This window comes from Artemia sp. Qi Xiang Cuo, chromosome 3, assembly GCF_049724085.1.
Source record: "Artemia sp. Qi Xiang Cuo chromosome 3, ASM4972408v1, whole genome shotgun sequence".
In the NCBI taxonomy this organism is placed as follows: Eukaryota; Metazoa; Arthropoda; class Branchiopoda; order Anostraca; family Artemiidae; genus Artemia; species Artemia sp. Qi Xiang Cuo.
The window spans coordinates 10,985,687-11,004,670 of NC_142796.1; the positions used below are offsets into that span (position 1 = coordinate 10,985,687).

At 32.1% G+C, this 18,984-nt stretch overlaps 1 protein-coding gene across 1 annotated transcript; it reads left to right on the forward strand.

Moving 5' to 3' along the window:
* Window positions 1–1,911: 1,911 nt before the first annotated feature.
* On the forward strand, window positions 1,912–18,984 carry RpL37A (ribosomal protein L37A). Its single transcript, XM_089086803.1, has 3 exons — window positions 1,912–2,031; window positions 15,531–15,659; window positions 18,768–18,984. The coding sequence occupies exons 1-3, from the start codon at window positions 2,029–2,031 to the stop codon at window positions 18,912–18,914; spliced, it is 279 nt and encodes a 92-aa protein (XP_088942929.1). The 5' UTR covers window positions 1,912–2,028; the 3' UTR covers window positions 18,915–18,984.

Consider the following 18,984-nt stretch of genomic DNA (forward strand, 5'->3'; position numbering starts at 1 on the left):
CATTCCTACGTTAAGTAGCTTGTGCTACAGAATGATAATGTGACATTTGTAAAATCCTTTGACCCTGGCTTTCCTAAGCTTTGTTTGCAAGTGAACGTCTTGTGGAGCCTGAACTATTTTTTGCTGACCAGTCATAGATACCTTACACATTCCGTAACGTAAGCTATTTTGCGCAAAGTCTAATGTGAAACCTTTATTTATTTTGGTTTTGATAGGTTTTTTAGGAGGGCGCTATCCAACCTTAACATTTTTCAATAGCAACGTGGGAATTCAATTACTGCTAAATTTCAAAATCTAGAACCGCAATTGTTTTTGTCATTAAATTTCATAAATATTTTAAGACCAAAGAATAGCGTAGAAGACTATACTTGCGTTAGTATCATCTATTGATGCCTCTTTTCTAGTAATCGGGCAAATCAAAATTAAAGCAAATGAAGATTAAAAAATCAGTGGCACAAGTTGAGGTAGGGGGAAATTTTACTTTTCCCAACCCCACCTTTTTTTTGCCCTCTCTCCCTGGACTTTTGAAAATAATTTGTTTTGGTTTTTTCATTGAAAAATACCGTTTTTGGTATTTTCTTAGAAACAAAATGAAGCTGCCCCCGCTCATGGATTAACACCACTGTATAAAAAGGCTTTACTGTAAAAGAAAAAGAAGAGAATCCAAAATATTGTCGAAGAGAAAGATTGCACAGCATACTTATATAGTCTAAATAATTGACCAATTTATTCTAAAGAAAAGAGTGAAAAAAGAAAAAACAAGGAAAGACGGTGCCAGAAAAAATCTTTGAGAGCCCGGGGTATCCCGGCTCCATTGGATCCGCCACTGTTTTCGATGAACTTTTTTTTCACACTCAATTAAATTAATACTAGAACAGCGTATGAACTCATTTAACAGCTTATTTGAAACTCGATAAACGCGTGACTAACAATTGCGAAACATCAGACATAATTTTAATTAGTTATCATTTGATTAAAGTCAGGAAAGATAAAAAGGGAATTTAGAGAGAAGGGAGGCGACATTTATCCAATATTCACATGAGTGTCCTTAGGACAACCAACAGCTGTTTTTAGGAGTTATTAAAGAATCTTTGAGTGGTAACTTCAGCTACATTCTGGAAAGAAATACATCACTGCTTTAGCCACTGCAGGTTAAGACACCCCCACTAGAATGGCGCCAACGAGGGAGAGCAAATTTCCGTTACCCAGATTATATCGTATTTCGAACAGTAGGCTGTATGAAAAGTGCGGTTCACTCTCGCTTTCTACGGCTATAATAATAGAATGGCTGAGACGGCTTGGGAAAGTTTTTCGGATGAAGGATGACAGATTGCCAAAGATTGTACTTTTTGGCCGACCGTCACGGACTAAACAGAAAGAAGGTCATCTGCGATTGGAGTGGGAGGATGTCATATTGAAAGATTTAAGGGAAATGGAAACTTCCTGTGAGTGTGTAAAGATGGAGTCATTAAATTAGATTGGGATGGAGGAGGAGCGTATGTAGCTATGTTGGCCTCAGGCGGCTTGGTGCTGCGTTCAGTTGCTAGTAGTGGTAGTAGTAACACACATGAATAACTCAGAGCGTGGATTAAGAAAAACATTTCATATAAGTCTTTTTTTGCAATTTCAATTATAAAATTTTCTAAAAAAAAAGTCTAAAGTCGAACAAATGGGCGTGCCCATATACAAATAGTATATGATACAAATGTGTATGAGTATATAATACAAATAAAAAAAAAGGAGTCAGGTATCCAGATACCTTTTGGCTATACATAGTGCCGTTGCTGCGTGCTAGAAGTATGAGAAACTGAGGATAGAAAAGTACAAGCACCAAATTGATCGTTACAGAAGAAAAAAAAATCAGTTGGACGTCTGTATTACATATATTTTGTCTGAGGGCATGTCCGTCTTCTTATTCCTTTTTCGTCATCTTAAACTCAATTCATGTTTTCGAATTCGACAACACTGACATGAGTTTTAGCACGACGGAAGAAACGATTAATTTGCCCTAAATTATCAAATTTAAAAATGGTGAGTTATCCTAATCCATCGGAGTTCCCTTACATTATTTTAAAGAATTATTACCTTGTGGTCTATAAGTAATTGATGCAGTCTTTGGGTTTTGTAATATAGAGGGATAAAATGGTTTGCTGTTATCTGTAAATGAAACTGATAGGCTTGAGACAATTAGAGCCGTTCTTTTACTCATCAATGTGCTAAGATCTTTAAATCTTTTGAAAAGAATGCTTAAAAGTAAAATCTTAGCACTAAGATCTTATGGCATTTTTTTGCATATGTCTTTCATTATTCTGCTCTGATCAATGGTCTGAGAACAGTGATGAGTATACCATCAAAGTTCTCTCACCATTGTTCTGTATAGCAGAAAGATGGCGTCTTTCACACTTTTTGCTAACATCAGTGAATTGTAAGATCTCAGAACAAAGATGAGTTCAAAGAACCTAAGTTTGCAGAAAGATGTGAGATCTTAGTGCAAAAGAACAGGTCTATTACCAATACTTGGTAATTTTGGTGCAGCATTCCTTTAATTAAACTATACACTTTGTTTAAACTCATATGTATGGCCTTTCTAAGCTGAATTTTATATTAATGGTGGTGTAAATGGGGATACCACCAGATTGCTAATTTGACAGTGTATACAAATCTAAATTAGCCAGCCAGTATTTTACCAACCAGTCAACCAGTATTTTAAGCCTAGGAGTCCAGCTAGACAAAATGAAACATATTAAGAAAACAATTCTTACTCTATAATATGTAGAATAATCCTAGTTGACACATTTTGAAGGGGGAGAGCCTTTATCTTCACTTCTTTGCTTGTTTTGCCAGTTTTTCTAAGAAATTCATGAATTTCTTAGAGGGATATCCACTCTTTGATTATTGGAAAAATTAGTTTATAAGTTTATATAGAATGGTATTATCCAATCTCCTTATAATTAAAAACATTTTAGTCATCTAGTTGGAAAATTTGGCCCATCTGTATAGGAAAAATCTAAATTTGCCAACTAGTTGACTATAAAAGTTGCCCCAGCAAAACTTTCCTTTTCCAACTTGTTGACTAATAACTTCTCATCAGCACAACTTAATTTTGCCAACTAGCAGGAAAGAAACATTTCCCCAGAAAACAATTCATTTTCCAACTAGTTGACTTACAATAGTTAGAATTTAGGTCAATATATACGAAATCATATTATTGAGTTAGGACTAAAGTGAATACACCATTCGATGCCTTTTTTTATGCTGATTACGAATATAATAATCATTCCTATCGGAAATTCAAATTTAAGCCATTTTTGAGCTCTTGAAAAAAGGGTGTAAAAAGGCTAATATAGGGTGTAAAAATGCTTAAAACATTTGTTTAAACTTACTGTTTCATAATAAATCCTTATTTTAATCCACAAGCACTGACTTTCCATGAGTAACTTGGATAATCACAAGTATATAAGTTCCAAAAATTCATTTTCCAAATATTAGGCTATGTATTTTTTTCTTCCTTAACGCCGAATGTTCAAGAATGCGTTTTCGACGAAACGTCGAAAATATTAAACATAACCAAACCTAACCAAACCCAACCTAACCAAACCTAATCCTTTAATATTTTCGACGGTTTGTCAAAACCGCATTCTTTAACATTCGGCGTTAAGGAAGAAAAAAATACATAATATTTGGAAAATGAATTCTTGGAACATATATACTTGTGATTATCCAAGTTACTTATGGAAAGTCAGTGCTTATGGATTAAAATACGTATTTATTATGAAACAGTAAGTTTAAAACAAAGGTTTTAATCCTTTTTACATGCTAGATTACACTCTATTTTTTGAAGTCTTCATTAGATCAAATCCGGACTCATTTTTAAAGTCCGATAGGCATGATTATTATATTCGTAATCAGCATAAAAAAAGGCATAGAATGTTGTTTTCAATTTAGTCCTAACTCAATAATATTATTTCTTATATATTGACCAAAATTTATTCTGAATAGCATAAAATATGTTAATATTATAGGGTTCTTTCAAATTTAATTATCACTATTGTTGCTTTTGTGTTACAACTTTTGTCTCTCTCCCTGTCCCCCTCTTAATAGCAGATATATTTTGAGTTATATATTGGGCTTTGAAGCCAGGGATTTTTTGTTTTGATACCCAGGATAATTAGTCTTATACCTGGTCCCAAAAGTGAGATTGAATTTGTCAAAGTTTAGAGGGTTATTCCTCCTGTCTGTTTAAGGAAAACAGATGCATATTTGAAGTGTTGTTCATTTCTATCTTGCATTTATTGGACATAAATTGTGTATATTCCTTCATCTATCTGTCTTGGTCTCTTTTCTGGAGGAGTATTTTTGTGTCTTTCTTAGAATTTTTAATTAATTTTCCCAGCTAGTTGACTAATAACTTCTCCCCAGCAAAACTTAATTTTTCCAAATAGTTTGAAACAAACATTGCCCCAGAAAACAATTTATTTTTGAACTAGTTGACTAGAAACTTTTCCCCAGCAATACTTCCTTTATCCAACTAGCTAGAAACAAAATTACCCTATAAACACTTTTGTTAGCCATCTATTTTGCAAGTAACTTTTCTTCATAATAATTTCTTAGCTAACAACGTGATGTAAAGAGAAAACAAAAAACATACTATTCCCAGTCCAACAAAAATTGGCAGTGCGTGATTTTAACAAATGTGCTACAGCTAAGGTAAATCAAACAAACTGAATTCAGGAGTAAATAGTCTTGAAGCCACAGAACTAAAAGTCTTCTCCTTCTACTAGTGTGCTTTCCAATCTTAGGCAAAACTCTGCAAGATAGTCTTACCCCAGGTTCACAGAGATGCAATTTCAAGTAAAAATGCATGTTTTTGTGCAACCTGCCAAGTTCCATTCATTGTCTGATGCCCATTTCTGCAGTTGTTCACATATATATATATATATATATATATATATATATATATATATATATATATATATATATATATATATATATATATATATATATATATATATATATATATATATATATATATATATATATATATATATATATATATATATATATTCACTTATAGAAGGAGAAGACTTTTAGTTCTGTGGCTTAAAGACTGTTTACTTCTGAATTCAGTTTGTTTGATTTACCTTAGCTGTAGTGCATTTGTTAAAAGCACATACTGCTAATTTTTGTTGGACTGGGAATAGTATGTTTTTTGTTTTCTCTTTGTGTCACATTATTAGCAAAGAAATTATTCTGAGGAAAAGTTACTTGCCAAATAGATGGCTAATAGAAGTGTTTATAGGGTAAGTTTGTTTCTAGCTAGTTGGACAAAGAAAGTATTGCTGGGGAAAAGTTGCTAGTCAAGTAGTTCAAAAATAAATTGTTTTCTGAGGCAATGTTTGATTCCAGCTAGTTGGAAAAATTAAGTGTTTCTGGGGTGAAGTTATTAGTCAACTAGTTGGAAAAATTAAGTTCTGCTGGGGAGAGGTTACTAGTCACCTAGTTGGAAAATGAATTGTTTTCTGGGGCAATGTTTCTTTCCAGCTAGTTGGCAAAATTAAGTGTTGCTGGGGAGAAGTTATTAGTCAACTAGTTGTGAAAGGAAAGTTTTGATGGGGCAACATTTATTGTCAACTAGTTGGCAAATTTAAGTGTTGCTGGGGAAAAGTTATTAGTCAACTAGTTGGGAAAATTAATTAACAATGAGACAAAAATATTCCTCCAGAAAAGAAACAGACAGATAAATGAAGGAACATACACAATTTATGTCCATTAAGTGCAAGACAGAAATGAACAAAACTTCAAATAGGCATCTGTTTTTTTTAAACAGACAGGAGGAATAATCCTCTAAGCTTTGCCAAATTCAATCTCCCTTTTGGGACCATGTATAAGACTAATTATCCTGGGAATTAAAACAAAAAATCCCTGGTTTTAAAGCTGAGTCTATAACTCAAAATAAATCTCCCATTAAGAGGGAGACAGGGAGAGAGATGGAAGTTGAAACACAATAGTGATAATTAAATTTGAAAGAACCCTTTAATATTAACATATTTTATGCTATTTGGAATAAATTCTAACTATTATTAGTCAACTAGTTGGACAATGAATTGTTTTCTGGGGCAATGTTTCTTTCCAGCTAGTTGGCAAAATTAAGTTTTGCTGGGGAGAAGTTATTAGTCAACTAGTTGGCAAATTTAAGCGTTGCTGGGGAGAAGTTATTAGTCAACTTGTTGGCAAATTTAGATTTTTCCTATACAGATGGGCCAAATTTTACAACTAGATGACAAATGTTTTTAATTATAAGGAGATTGGATAGTACCATTCTATATAAGCTTATAAACTAATTTTTTCCAATAGCCAAAGGGTGGAGTCCCTTCTTAGAGCCTATATATTCACAGAATATATACCCCCACCCCCCACATATGTAAATATATACCTAGAATTGCATCCTCAATCAAAATATAACATCCATTTGCATCACAAATGAACTTACTCCCATATTAGCCATGTGGTGGATGTCTGTTTTCAGCATTTAGGCTTAGAGGAAAATTCTAGTCAAGCTTCTTTTTACTATCTTAGAAAGGGGTTAGGTCAGGAAAATAAAAGCTTCAGGGATAGATTTACTGAGTAAAGTATGTCACAGGAAGGTATTTTGAAGAACCTACCTTCACTCCTCCCTTGGAGGTCATTGACCTTTGATGACCTTCTAAAGTCTTATGTTATAAAAGTAAAACCTTTCTAATGAGATCTTCTGCTTAAATAATATTACAAGAAAAGTATTTTCAGGTTCACAACTTATGCTCAATCCCAATTTATGAGGTTTCAAAGATTTGCAAAAAAAAATCCTGAATTTAGAAAAAAACTATTGATATGGCCTAAAATTTTAATTAAGCTACAGGAATTGCTAGAATAAACTTAGGGTTGGTCTTTTGCACAAGAAAACATGTTAAAAAACAATTCTTACTTCATAATATGCAGAATAATCCTAGTTAACATATTTTGCTACAGGAGAACCTTTATCTTCACTTCATTCACTGTTGTACAATCTTTTTGGTAAATTTTTTGTTATTCATATTATTGAGTTATGAATGCAGTAAACATACCACTTGATGCCTTTGTTTATGCTCTTTCCAAATATAATAATAATTTTTGTCAGAAATGAATTTTAGCCCCACCCCTATATGTACCAATTCAGGGTATATATTTGCACATTGGGGGGGTGGGGGAAGGTTTAAACTTACCTTTCATTTATATCAGAAATAAAATTTACCCCCCCTCCCTTAATATGCAGACATATGCCCTGAATTGGTATATACAGGGATGGGGGTAAAATTTATTTGTGGGAAAAATAATTATTATATTTGGAGAGAGCATAAAAAATGGCATTAAGGAGTATATTTACTATATTCGTAAGTAAATAATATGAATAATTATAAAAATAAATAAATAAAAAAACAATAATATTAAAAAAAAAAAAAAAAAAAATCAACTCCATTTTCCATTTTAAAATAATCTATATTTTTAGTTAGACATGAAGAATGCTACCTAACAAAAACATTAATAGACAAATACTGATTATTTAGGTTAGGTTAGTTAGATGGCACTTGGGTGTTTGTTTTTCAAGACTTAGGGAATGGACACAAATATTTAGAAATGTGATAGAAAAACTGGAAAAAGGAGTGAAGATAAAGGTTCTCCCCTTTAAGATATGTTAACTAAGAATACTTTCCATATTACAAAGTAAGAATTGTTTTCTTAACATGTTTCCTTATGTAGAGGACCACCCCTAAATTTATTCTAAAATGCATTTTCAGAGCTAAAACCAGAGAAAAATAAACCTGAAAATTAAGGTATAATGTAGGTATAAATCTAGTAGCTTGGTAATATCCTTCTGGAGTATGTTTTGGCTTTGGATTTATTTCTATAAGTTTGATTTCCTAACCTGATCTTTTTCAATGATAGAAAAAAGAAGCTTGTCTAGAATTTTAACAGTTTTATGCAAAAGCTAACCCTATAAAGGGTTTTTCTGCTGTCTAAACAAAAAACTGTTATCTAACAATTTAAACATTGTTAGAGAATATCTAAAGCAAAATATTTTTGTTAGCTAACACTTCTGTTTCTGCAGCCCAAACACATAACTGTTAGTTAATATTGGGACAGCAGAAAAACCCCTATAGTTTAGCCTATTTATATGAAACTATTCTGCTTCACAAAAAAACTTTAATATCCTATTTCCAAGATTTGGCAGCATTTTCTAACTTCAGCCTCAAGCTTCAAATTTGGGTAAATTTCAACTCACTAATTACCTCAAATCATGTTTGCCAGCAATAGAATGATCCTGTAATTACCAGTCAGTGATTAGTGTGCTGACTAATCAGGTGAGTCCCAAACTAATTGTCATGGCTTGCTGCACTATTCCTTGTTCACTGATGGTTTGAATGTGAAAAAGAAATGTCTTCAGACTTAGAATTTTCTCCTGAATCCAAATATAACATTCATTTGTGTCAGAAATAAACTAGCACCCTTTAGACTTAGAAATTCTGTCTAAGGCTCCACCATTGATTATCAATACACCTAAAATATTCAGTATCATATATGGAAAAAAATATTAAGCATTAGAAGCCTAGAATTCAGGCTATTGAGAAGAAAATATTGCAAGAAAACAAATTTTATTTCATAATATGTGGAATAATTGTAGTTAATGTATTTTGACTATGCAAATATATAGCCCAGATTATATATTTTCTATGTGTTTTCTGTTTCTCAATTTCATCAGTGTTGAATTTCCAAGTTGAAATAAGATTGACATATGGCAAAATGTATTGCAAATGTATAATTTGGGCTATATATTTGCACATTAGATGGGGGGGGGGGCAGGGGTAATTGTTGTCAAAATGTATTAACTGAATTTATTCTGCCTATTATGAATTTAAAATATTTTCTTAACTTTTATCCTTCTCAACAGCTGCAATTCTAGGCTTCTACCATTTAAGTTAATCAAATTCTTATGAACAAAATTTTAGACAAGTTCAACCCAATCCAATTTCTAGGTTGCAGAATAGAACGATTTTGATTCTATTGCAAAATTAGGGTTCTTGAGAAGGAAACACAAGTATTACAGTACTTGTCTATTATATAAAACAATTGAGAAGTGAATGTTGGTGAATGCTAATGAAATAAAACTAAATTATGATGAAAATATAATAGTTTAGAGACAAATTTGGGCTTTGTATTTGCACATTAGGGGGGGGGGGTAAAGTATTGCATATATTAAATAAGTAACCTAAACAAACCTATTTTAACCTAATCAAACCAATTTAACCTGATGAAAAATATGATACTTTATTGGCAAAATTGTGAAAACTACAACTTAGATATATGCTCCCAGAATGCAGAAATTACTGAGAGATATTACTTGAATTTACTGAAAAAAAAAGAAATATATCATTGAATACCTAGATCCACATGAAATTACACACAAAAATAACAAATACTTCAACATAGTCTTCCCTGTAAGGCTCTATGGTCAGGAAAAAACGGGAGGAGCAAAAATTAAAAAAATAAACAAATACATTTATCTTATTATCAAGAATTTGTGGTGAAAGAAACGCCAAAAAAGCACAAATAAAATTAAAAAAAAGGGAAAATCCCTACCAAACCCTGCTTTTAGCAGCCACCAAAAAAGCAGAAATAAAATTAAAAAAAGGGAAAATTTCTACCAAACTCTGCGTTTAGCAGCCACCAAAAAAGCACAAATAAAATTTAAAAAAAAGGAAAATCCCTACCCAAAACACAAGGCAAAAAGGAGGCTACCCCAGCTTTGCCTCTTTTTGCAAATTCACAAAACAATAACACAGAAACATCAAAACAATTTACCCAGCTTTGTAAATTCATAATATAATAATATAAAAAGATCAGAAACAATGGTAGTAACTTGTCATCAACACTAAACAATATTTTCAGTCAATTTTTAATCTTTAAAATATAGCGGCAGTTTAGACTTTTCAATTTGAAGCCCAGTTTAAATTTATTTGAGATGAAAAAAATTTGAAAAAATAATTTGAGTAAATTCAGGAAATGTCTGTTTCTATGGTGGTCACATATCACATTTACATTTTACATACTTGGCACTTTCTTTTTCCCTCTTTGTTTTTTTTTTATTTCTTTAGGAAGGTATGGAAGTGCTATAGGTGGTAAAGATCAATATTCATGGGGATTATTCTTTTCAGCATCTAAGACAGTTTGCCTTAAACATTTGTCAGCTTTTCTCTATGTCCCCACTATCAATTACATCTTCCCATTTAACCTTAGATAGGTCTTACCTTATCTGCTCATATCCAGTGAAATATTTCTTTATCTTATTATTCATCTTGTTGTTCACTTGTATTTTGTATTGAGTCAATCTGAAAGTAGGCAGAAACCTAGAGCTTGGTGTTCAATATTTTAAAATATAAAATTGTGCAGTGGGGAGAAATTTTTGCTGGCCTTGTAAGGATGATGCAGTTAGTTGCAAGTATATTCAGCATAAAAGCCCTTATTATACAAAGGTGATAACAAGATGACAAGTTGTAGCCATTCAACAAACTTTAAATATGTTTTGGTTGAGAAAACAAAATCTATACATTTGAGCAAGGCAGAATATTTTTGGCTTTGTGGATCTTAATTAAAAATTTACAGGTGATCTCTGTTTGCTAATTGGTATGAATTACAACTTGATATGTTTTTGTACTGTAATACAAATACTAAACTTGTATGTAAAAACAGGGTCAAAGGTTGTCAGTAGTCAAAACTTGCACGTTTGAGTGAAGCAGATTTTTTTTTCTTTTTTTTTGCCTTCATGGATTGTAATTGAAAATGTAGTTGATCTCTTTCTGCTAATCAGTATGAATAACAAGTTAATCTACCTTTATACTTTAATACAAATACCAAACTTGTATGTACCAAAACAGGGTCAACAGATGGAGTAGTAGCCCCAGCACATTTAGGAGTACTTATGATCAAACAGCTTGTAGTAACAAACTGTTAATAAAAAAACAACCCTTGTCAAAAGACATTGAAACTCTAAAAAATGTTTCAGTGGAAATAAAGGCAGAACCAAAATTTATTATTTATGTAGATTCTGAATATCCAAAACACTTTCATTAAAAATTTCTAATTGAAATGAATGAATTAAAGGTGTGACTTTTGAAAAGAAGTGTCATCTTAATGACAGGGCTGCCGCCGGACTAAAAAGTTTTGTAATATCCAAACTCTAAAAAACATAGCTTTTGACAGGAAAATCTCTATCCTGCTAGGTAATTTTTTTGTCTTCTCATTTAAAAAATTCCTCTTCCAAATTTTAAGAGGTACCTTTTTTCTATCTTAATACAAAATTTGAAAACCCCTCCTTTCTAAATTTTAATGAATTGGGTCCCTTTTTTGCTTTTGCAGCATAAACAGCCATGCATTAAAAACGAAAGAGATTTGCATGCAATTTGTCCTTTTGTCTCCATCAATTTTGAATGACACTTTATTCTCATATTCAAAAAATAAAAATAAACCACTAAATGGATCTTCATTCACCCTTTTCAAACAAATTTCCTGAGAATGTTGAGGAATCAAACAAAGCAGATGCATATTATGCACAAGGTGCACTTTCTCAAATTCTGCCTAGTTGTCCCTTAGTTTGTTTTCAATTTGTCTTGGATTTGGATGTGATTTAGATAATTTGAGGAATAAACAAGTAAAAATTGCATTTTTATTTAGGAAAATTTTGATAAACAACTCAAAGAAATGAGTGTTTTGGACTGAATTTAAAACTTATTTTTTATCCAGATATAAGAGACAACATATTAGATACATGTAGCAGCAAATCAATTTAGGAATAAGGTTAAGTTGGTGGTTTACTGTTTCCATTTCATGCTTTCCTTACAAGGATATCCAGGATTTCCCTAGAACTTGGGCCAGGAATTGCTCTTCTGACATGCATAAGATCAGAAACAGATTTTAGATTGAGTCAATCGTGGAGTGATGTTTTTATTATTTTTAACTCAGAAATCAGATGCTCAGCTCCAGCACTGGAATGGGGCAGACATGTCAATGTCAGCATAAAATTTGGTAAGAATTGTAAGCAAGGATTATCAGCTCCATCTTTAAAATTGGCAGCACAATAGGTTCAGGTTCTTTTATTTACAAACTAAATACAACTACAATATGGGTATGCCCACCTGAGAGTCTAGCTTGTATTACCAGGCAACTAATAACAAATAAAAACAACAAAAACATAATATATAACTGTATTTGTACACAATCACACTCTTTTGTAAATAAATGAAAAAAAATGTACAACTTACCAAGCTTCACCCCAAGCCAGCAGCCAAATGGAGAACAAACTAAAACAAAACACCAAAAATAGTGAAGTGAATCCATGGAGAAACCCTACCAATAGAATGAGTCAGCAGGACGACCATAACTGAATTAAAAAAAATATTGTAATTTTGTCCAAATCAGGGGGGGGAGTTTGGCCAATTTTTTCAAATCAAGAGAAAATGACAGTGAAAAACAAAAAAATGAGCCATATAGCACCATAAAGGTAAAGATATAATAAAGTAAACTGGCTGGTTTTTCTAGATGTTCTAATGCTTATCTTAGTTTTGACAAGGTTCTTGAAGAAACTAAGTTACAGTTGGGGGGCAAACTGGTTTTCTGGAGGGGGCAGTTGCCCCCTGCCTGCCCCTGTTCTGACAAGGTGAAAAATTTTGTGTCTCTGGATGGCAAAATTGTATTTGGATGAATAAAACTATATTGTTCATGCACTGCAATAATATAGTACTTTTTTTTGATAATTTTTAGATTTTTTAGATTCAAAGTCAAGAATTTTTTGGGTATTTATTTAGTATTATGTACTTTCCCAAAAGAAGCTTTTCAAAGCAGAGCCAAATCAAACTTAAGATGAGCAGAAATGAAATCCTATAATAATTCAAACTAAAACGAATACTGATCTAGATGAATAAGTAAATCTTAAAAGATGTAAAAATTAAGGGTGCTTGTGCATTATATGGGCCTTTCTAAAAAGTCAAGTTTGGTTAATGCTAATGAAATAAAATAAAATAGGATGAATATAAAAGTTTTTTAAACAAATTTGGACTATATATTTGCACATTGGGGGGGGGGGGAAACCATGCTATGCATTGTATTACTCTATAGCGGTCTTTTGAATTAACCCATCAAAAACGGGTTTTTTGTAACTGGCTTCCTTGTAAAGGCCCGTATAGTGCCCAAGTACCAAATTAAGTTGTATATTCAAGCCAAACTCAAAATGAACAAAAAAACTTCAAGCAAAATTTTATTTACTGTCCCCTTCCCCCTCTAACCATAAGAGTTTGAAACCTTTTTCTTTCATTTGAGTTATATTGAAAACTATTTGTATTTTAAATAGTGTGCTTTGTCTTATTTGTCCTTTAGACTATTTTCAACAAGATGTCAATTTCAAATATTTGATCAGATGTTTTTGGAAGGAAAGCATCTAGTGTCTCCGAGGAGCTGAAAATTATATTAATACATTGATGCCTTATAGCTCTCTACTATAGGCAATCCTAAAGCATTGCCTCTGAAATATTGAATACATGCAGAAAGTTGCAAGTCAATCAAGAGTTTCTATGCAAACATATACTCTATTAAACATATACTCTATTGTATACAAAACACTTCAGTCATTGTGGGGTTCAAACCTCTTTGGTTCCTGAATTTTTTTCTTTTATGTATATAAAACTGGCATAAAATCTTGTTAGTGCTCCATCCAGGAAGGAGTCAAAGGCTTAGAAAATAATAACCAAATATTTACTTGTCAAACATGCACTGACTTTAGAAAAGAATTTCATGGAAGGGTGGATATTTTCTAACAAATGAGATTTGGCGCAATAAAAAGGAGCTCATTTCAATAAGATAGAGATTTCTCTAAGAAGTTTTCCATACAATGGTTTACTCTGGGTCCATAAAATACGTATAAAACAGTTTAAACAATAAAATTTTGCTTGACACTTCTTACTTCAGATGAAAAAATTTTCAAATTTACTACTAGATAAAATTTTGCTCTAAATTATAAAGGCCGAAAATAATGTAAAATAGAGGTGGAAACATTACGAGTTTCTACAAATCATTACACTCCAAGTGTTTAAAATAGTCTTTTTTAAAATCTTTGGCTTCCACCCAGCCCTCTTGGCTACCCAATTGCAATGATTCTGGGACTTGTCTGTTGTTTTCTGCAATTCCTGCTTCTTTTGAAGGGTGGCACCTATACATTGGAAGGTTCTATTTTGTCTTGGTTGTCATTAGTTGAAGATTGTTTAAAACACTCTTTTTTAAAACCTTTGGTTCCATCTGGACCTCTTGGCTGCTTAATTGCAATGATTCTGGGACTTGTCTGTTCTTTTCTGCAATTCCTGCTTCTTTTGAAGGGTGGCACATATACATTGGAAGGTTGTATTTTATCTTGGTTGTCATTAGTTGAAGATTGTTTAAAACACTCTTTTTTAAAACCTTTGGTTCCATCTGGACCTCTTGGCTGCTTAATTGCATTGATTCTGGGACTTGTCTGTTATTTTCTGCAATTCCTGCTTCTTTTGAAGGGTGGCACATATACATTGGAAGGTTCTATTTTGTCTTGGTTGTCATTAGTTGAAGATTGTTTAAAACACTCTTTTTTAAAACCTTTGGTTCCATCTGGACCTCTTGGCTGCTTAATTGCATTGATTCTGGGACTTGTCTGTTATTTTCTGCAATTCCTGCTTCTTTTGAAGGGTGGCACATATACATGGGAAGGTTCTATTTTGTCTTTGTTGTCATTAGTTGAAGATTGTTTAAAACACTCTTTTTTAAAACCTCTGGTTCCCTCCCCTCTCCCCCAATTTTGGTTTTTATAATATTTCTTGTTTCAGAGCTATCTACAGGTTAATCCTGTTTGGACAGGATCATATAATTTTTTTTATGATTAGAGTAGGCGAGAACACTACAAAAGTACTCTTTATGCAACAGTTTTTCTGGGACAGTGTGTCCTTTGGACCAATCTAAAGGGGAATTCCTTGTCGATTGTGCGTAGATGTGCTGAACCTGCCCAATTACATTATGTTGAAATACTAGTCTCTGTCTGAACATGCAGGGGGGGGGGGGGGGCTCTGGGCTTTTGAAAAAAACGAAAATTGCAACTGACAAATCTAAGCTATCCATATGTGTAATACCTTGTGCATCAGATAAAATAAAATTTGATCATAATATAATATTTATTAATATTAAATAAAAATATTTACGATATTAACTATGTTTGTATTAATATAAGTATAAAAAAATATAAGCTGTTTTTAAAATTAATGATAATAAAATTATCAACACAAAATTAATAGTAATATTAATAATATAAAGTTAATAATATTGAATAGCTTAGATTCCTTATTATCCTGATTTTCACAATAAATTTTTCTTATACTTTTTTTTTGAAGCACCTGTTTTTAATTGCTTTTCCTTCTAAAGACAATATATGGAAGTTGTCTGTTTTTTAGGCAAAACGCACCAAGAAGGTTGGAATCACTGGTAAATATGGTACCCGTTATGGTGCCTCCCTTCGTAAAATGGTGAAGAAAATGGAAATCACTCAGCATGCTAAATACACCTGTACCTTTTGTGGAAAGGTAAGTTAGAAGTTTTATTCAGTGATGGTACATCTATATATATATATATATATATATATATATATATATATATATATATATATATATATATATATATATATATATATATATATATATTCCAATTACGAGAAAGTCGGTCTGAGATTTAAGTCCCGAAAGTCTGTAAGTCTGGCTTACAATTGGAAGAATGACCCTCCTACTAATGTCACACTAGGTGATTGCTCAGTAAAACCAGTTGATAAAATAGTATATATGGGGCTGCCAATAGGTACCTCATTACAGCATACCCGCTCCCTCCTGATCTCATCTTGAATGGCGGATTTCCAGCTCCTATGCTTTGATTGTTAAATTCACTCTGAGACTAAACCGTCCACTACTGGCAAGTATTTACAACGCTACTGCTCTGCCACATATATTATATGTGACCCCTTTCTGGAAATTATTGGCAAACCATGAACAGTCTAAAATCCGCTATTTATTTTTCCGTTTTGCCAAGTACTTACTAAAATTGCCACCTTCGACAAAAAATAGTTTTCTGATTCGGCGCTACAACCTAGCGGACCCAAATCTAGCTGTTGAGACACTTATTAGCAGGCAAAAAGCAAAACCAGCAATTCTAAAGCACGAGCGGACAAGTTTGCTTGTTAAATTTTTCCTTTTGTTCCTTTTTTTTCTTTTTTTTTTCTTTCTTTCAGAAGTTGTTGTCCTTGTTGCTATTTTCGGAGTTGTTGTTTCTGTTGTAATTTTTGAGTACTCTATCTTTCTGTTTCCTCTTTTCATATTATTTCATATACTATTAAAGAAATTGTTGCTTTTGTTGTTACTTTTTTAGTAAGCTTTCTTTTTGTTTCCTCTACTCCTATATTTGTATACTCTGTCATTTTACATTATTGTTTACAACAGGTTTTCAATTTATTATCATTATTATATATATATATATATATATATATATATATATATATATATATATATATATATATATATATATATGTATGTGTGCGTATGATAAAATTCAAATTCCTCTGCTGAATTGCTGAAATTACCTTCCTTGATATTTTTTTATGTCATGCAGAATTGGCCAACTTGGTAAATAAAATAAGTAAAATTCAAATGTGTCTGCTCAGTTGCTGGAATCACCTACCTTGATAGAGTTCTATCTCCTAAAGAATTTGTAAAACTGGTAAATTCAAATACCTCTTTCTAATTGCTAGAATCACCTTCCTTGATAAAATTGTATGTCAGATAGAGTTAGTCAACTTTGTAAGTAAAGTTGATAAAATTCAAATGTCTCTGCTGACTTACTGGGATGACCTACCTTGATAGAATGGTAATTCATGTAGACCTGGTAAACTTGGCAAATGAAATTGGTAAAATTCGAATACTTCTGTGAGTTCTGTGGAAGTATTGATGGAATTGAACATTGTACAGAATTTAAAAAAAAAGAAAAAAAGTAAAAATCAAATGCCTACTGAATTGCTAGAATCACCTGCCTTGATAAAAGTGTATTTAATATAGAATTGGTAAAATTGATAAAATTCAAATGCCTCTAATGAATTGCTGGAATCACCAACTTTGAAGAATCATATGCTGTATAGAATCTCAAATGTTGAGCTCCTTGAATGCCTTGAAATTCAACAATCTTACCAAGATCCTGCTTCATGAACTTTGGTGAATCGCTTGTGTTCAGTCGAAGTGTATGTTCCATCTCCCAAAAATGATCTTGGAACCACAAACTATACCATATATATATATATATATATATATATATATATATATATATATATATATATATATATATATATATATATATATATATATATATATATATATATATATATAATATTACCATGAATATCCAAAATCTGGTTGATGTCTTTATTCACTGGTGAATGTCCTAAATTCCTTTTTCTCTACTTGGATACAATAAGCTTTGCGAGTCGGATTTTTCATTCTTTTGCAAGCTATGATGGTAAAAGTTAAAGTTAGATTAGGTTTGGTTGAATTTGGTCATTAGTATCAGAAATTGGTTTAAAACCTAATCTAACCTAACCTGCCATCATCAAACCTTGCATTAAACTGAAAAAGTTGACTGGCAATACTGACTAAATCCAGGGAGAAATAAAGGTATTTCGGATATTCACGGTAACATATATATATATATATATATATATATATATATATATATATATATATATATATATATATATATATATATATATATATATATATATATATATGCATGTAAGTCATTAACCTTTGTGATGCCACAAAAGGTAAAGTATAACTAGCCCCTTGTAAGTGCATCAAAACTGGTACCCAAGTTTAATTATTGTGCTATAAAGTTTGGCCTGATACAAGAGGTGCCACCAACCTTTATTGGTTTTGGCCTTTTAGATTTTATACATAGATCAAACAAAAAATAATTTAATGATCAAATTTTATCACTATGTCCTCATACAAGAGGTTTTATCAACCTGCATGGGGTTTGACCTTTTGAATTTTATAAGTAGATCAAGCAAAAATAATTAATGATCAAGTGTTACTAATCATTTGTTTGAAGGTGCTTTAGCTCACCTTTAGCTTAAACAGTTCTACATAAACAAAAACCAAAGCTCCAAGATTTTTTTTTTAATTGGGCTGCAATCTTTGGAATCACCCCGCCTACTGTCCTGGAGGAGTAGTCTCGAGTCAAACTTTTGATTATTATTATATATTATTTTTTTATTTGAGTATGTTTATTACCCTGGCTATCTCCCTAAATGAGGTTCCATGTCTTAGAAGAAAGCAAAGAGTGCAGCAAGGTTATCTTACCAGTACTTAGTTTAGTGTTGGATATATTTCTTAAAGTTTCGTAAGTTGGAACACACCCATTATTTTACTTCCGGATCAAATAGGTGACACTGTGCTATCTGCAATAAGTTTACTTGATTTTCCCCTTCTGCTGATTTTGTGTGCAATAGTTCCCACGGAAAATTTGGCTGGGGAGGAGAGGGGCATAGAGATTCGAAAAATATCGTTTTTTTGTTCGATAATGTGCCTTTTCTGTGTTAACTGGACAAGGAAAATGGGTTGGGAAAAATCTAGGATTAATACGTTTTTCCTTTTCAGGATGCCATGAAGAGAACCTGTGTTGGCATCTGGAGCTGCAAGAGATGTAGGAAAACTGTTGCTGGTGGCGCTTGGGTATATAGCACAACTGCAGCAGCAACCGTTAGATCAGCTGTTAGAAGATTGAGAGAAATGAAAGAACAATAATTTATTGTCGTTGGCTACTTTTTCCTGATGTAATTTTATTAAAGTTTAAAAATACAGGGAAGAAGTGGTA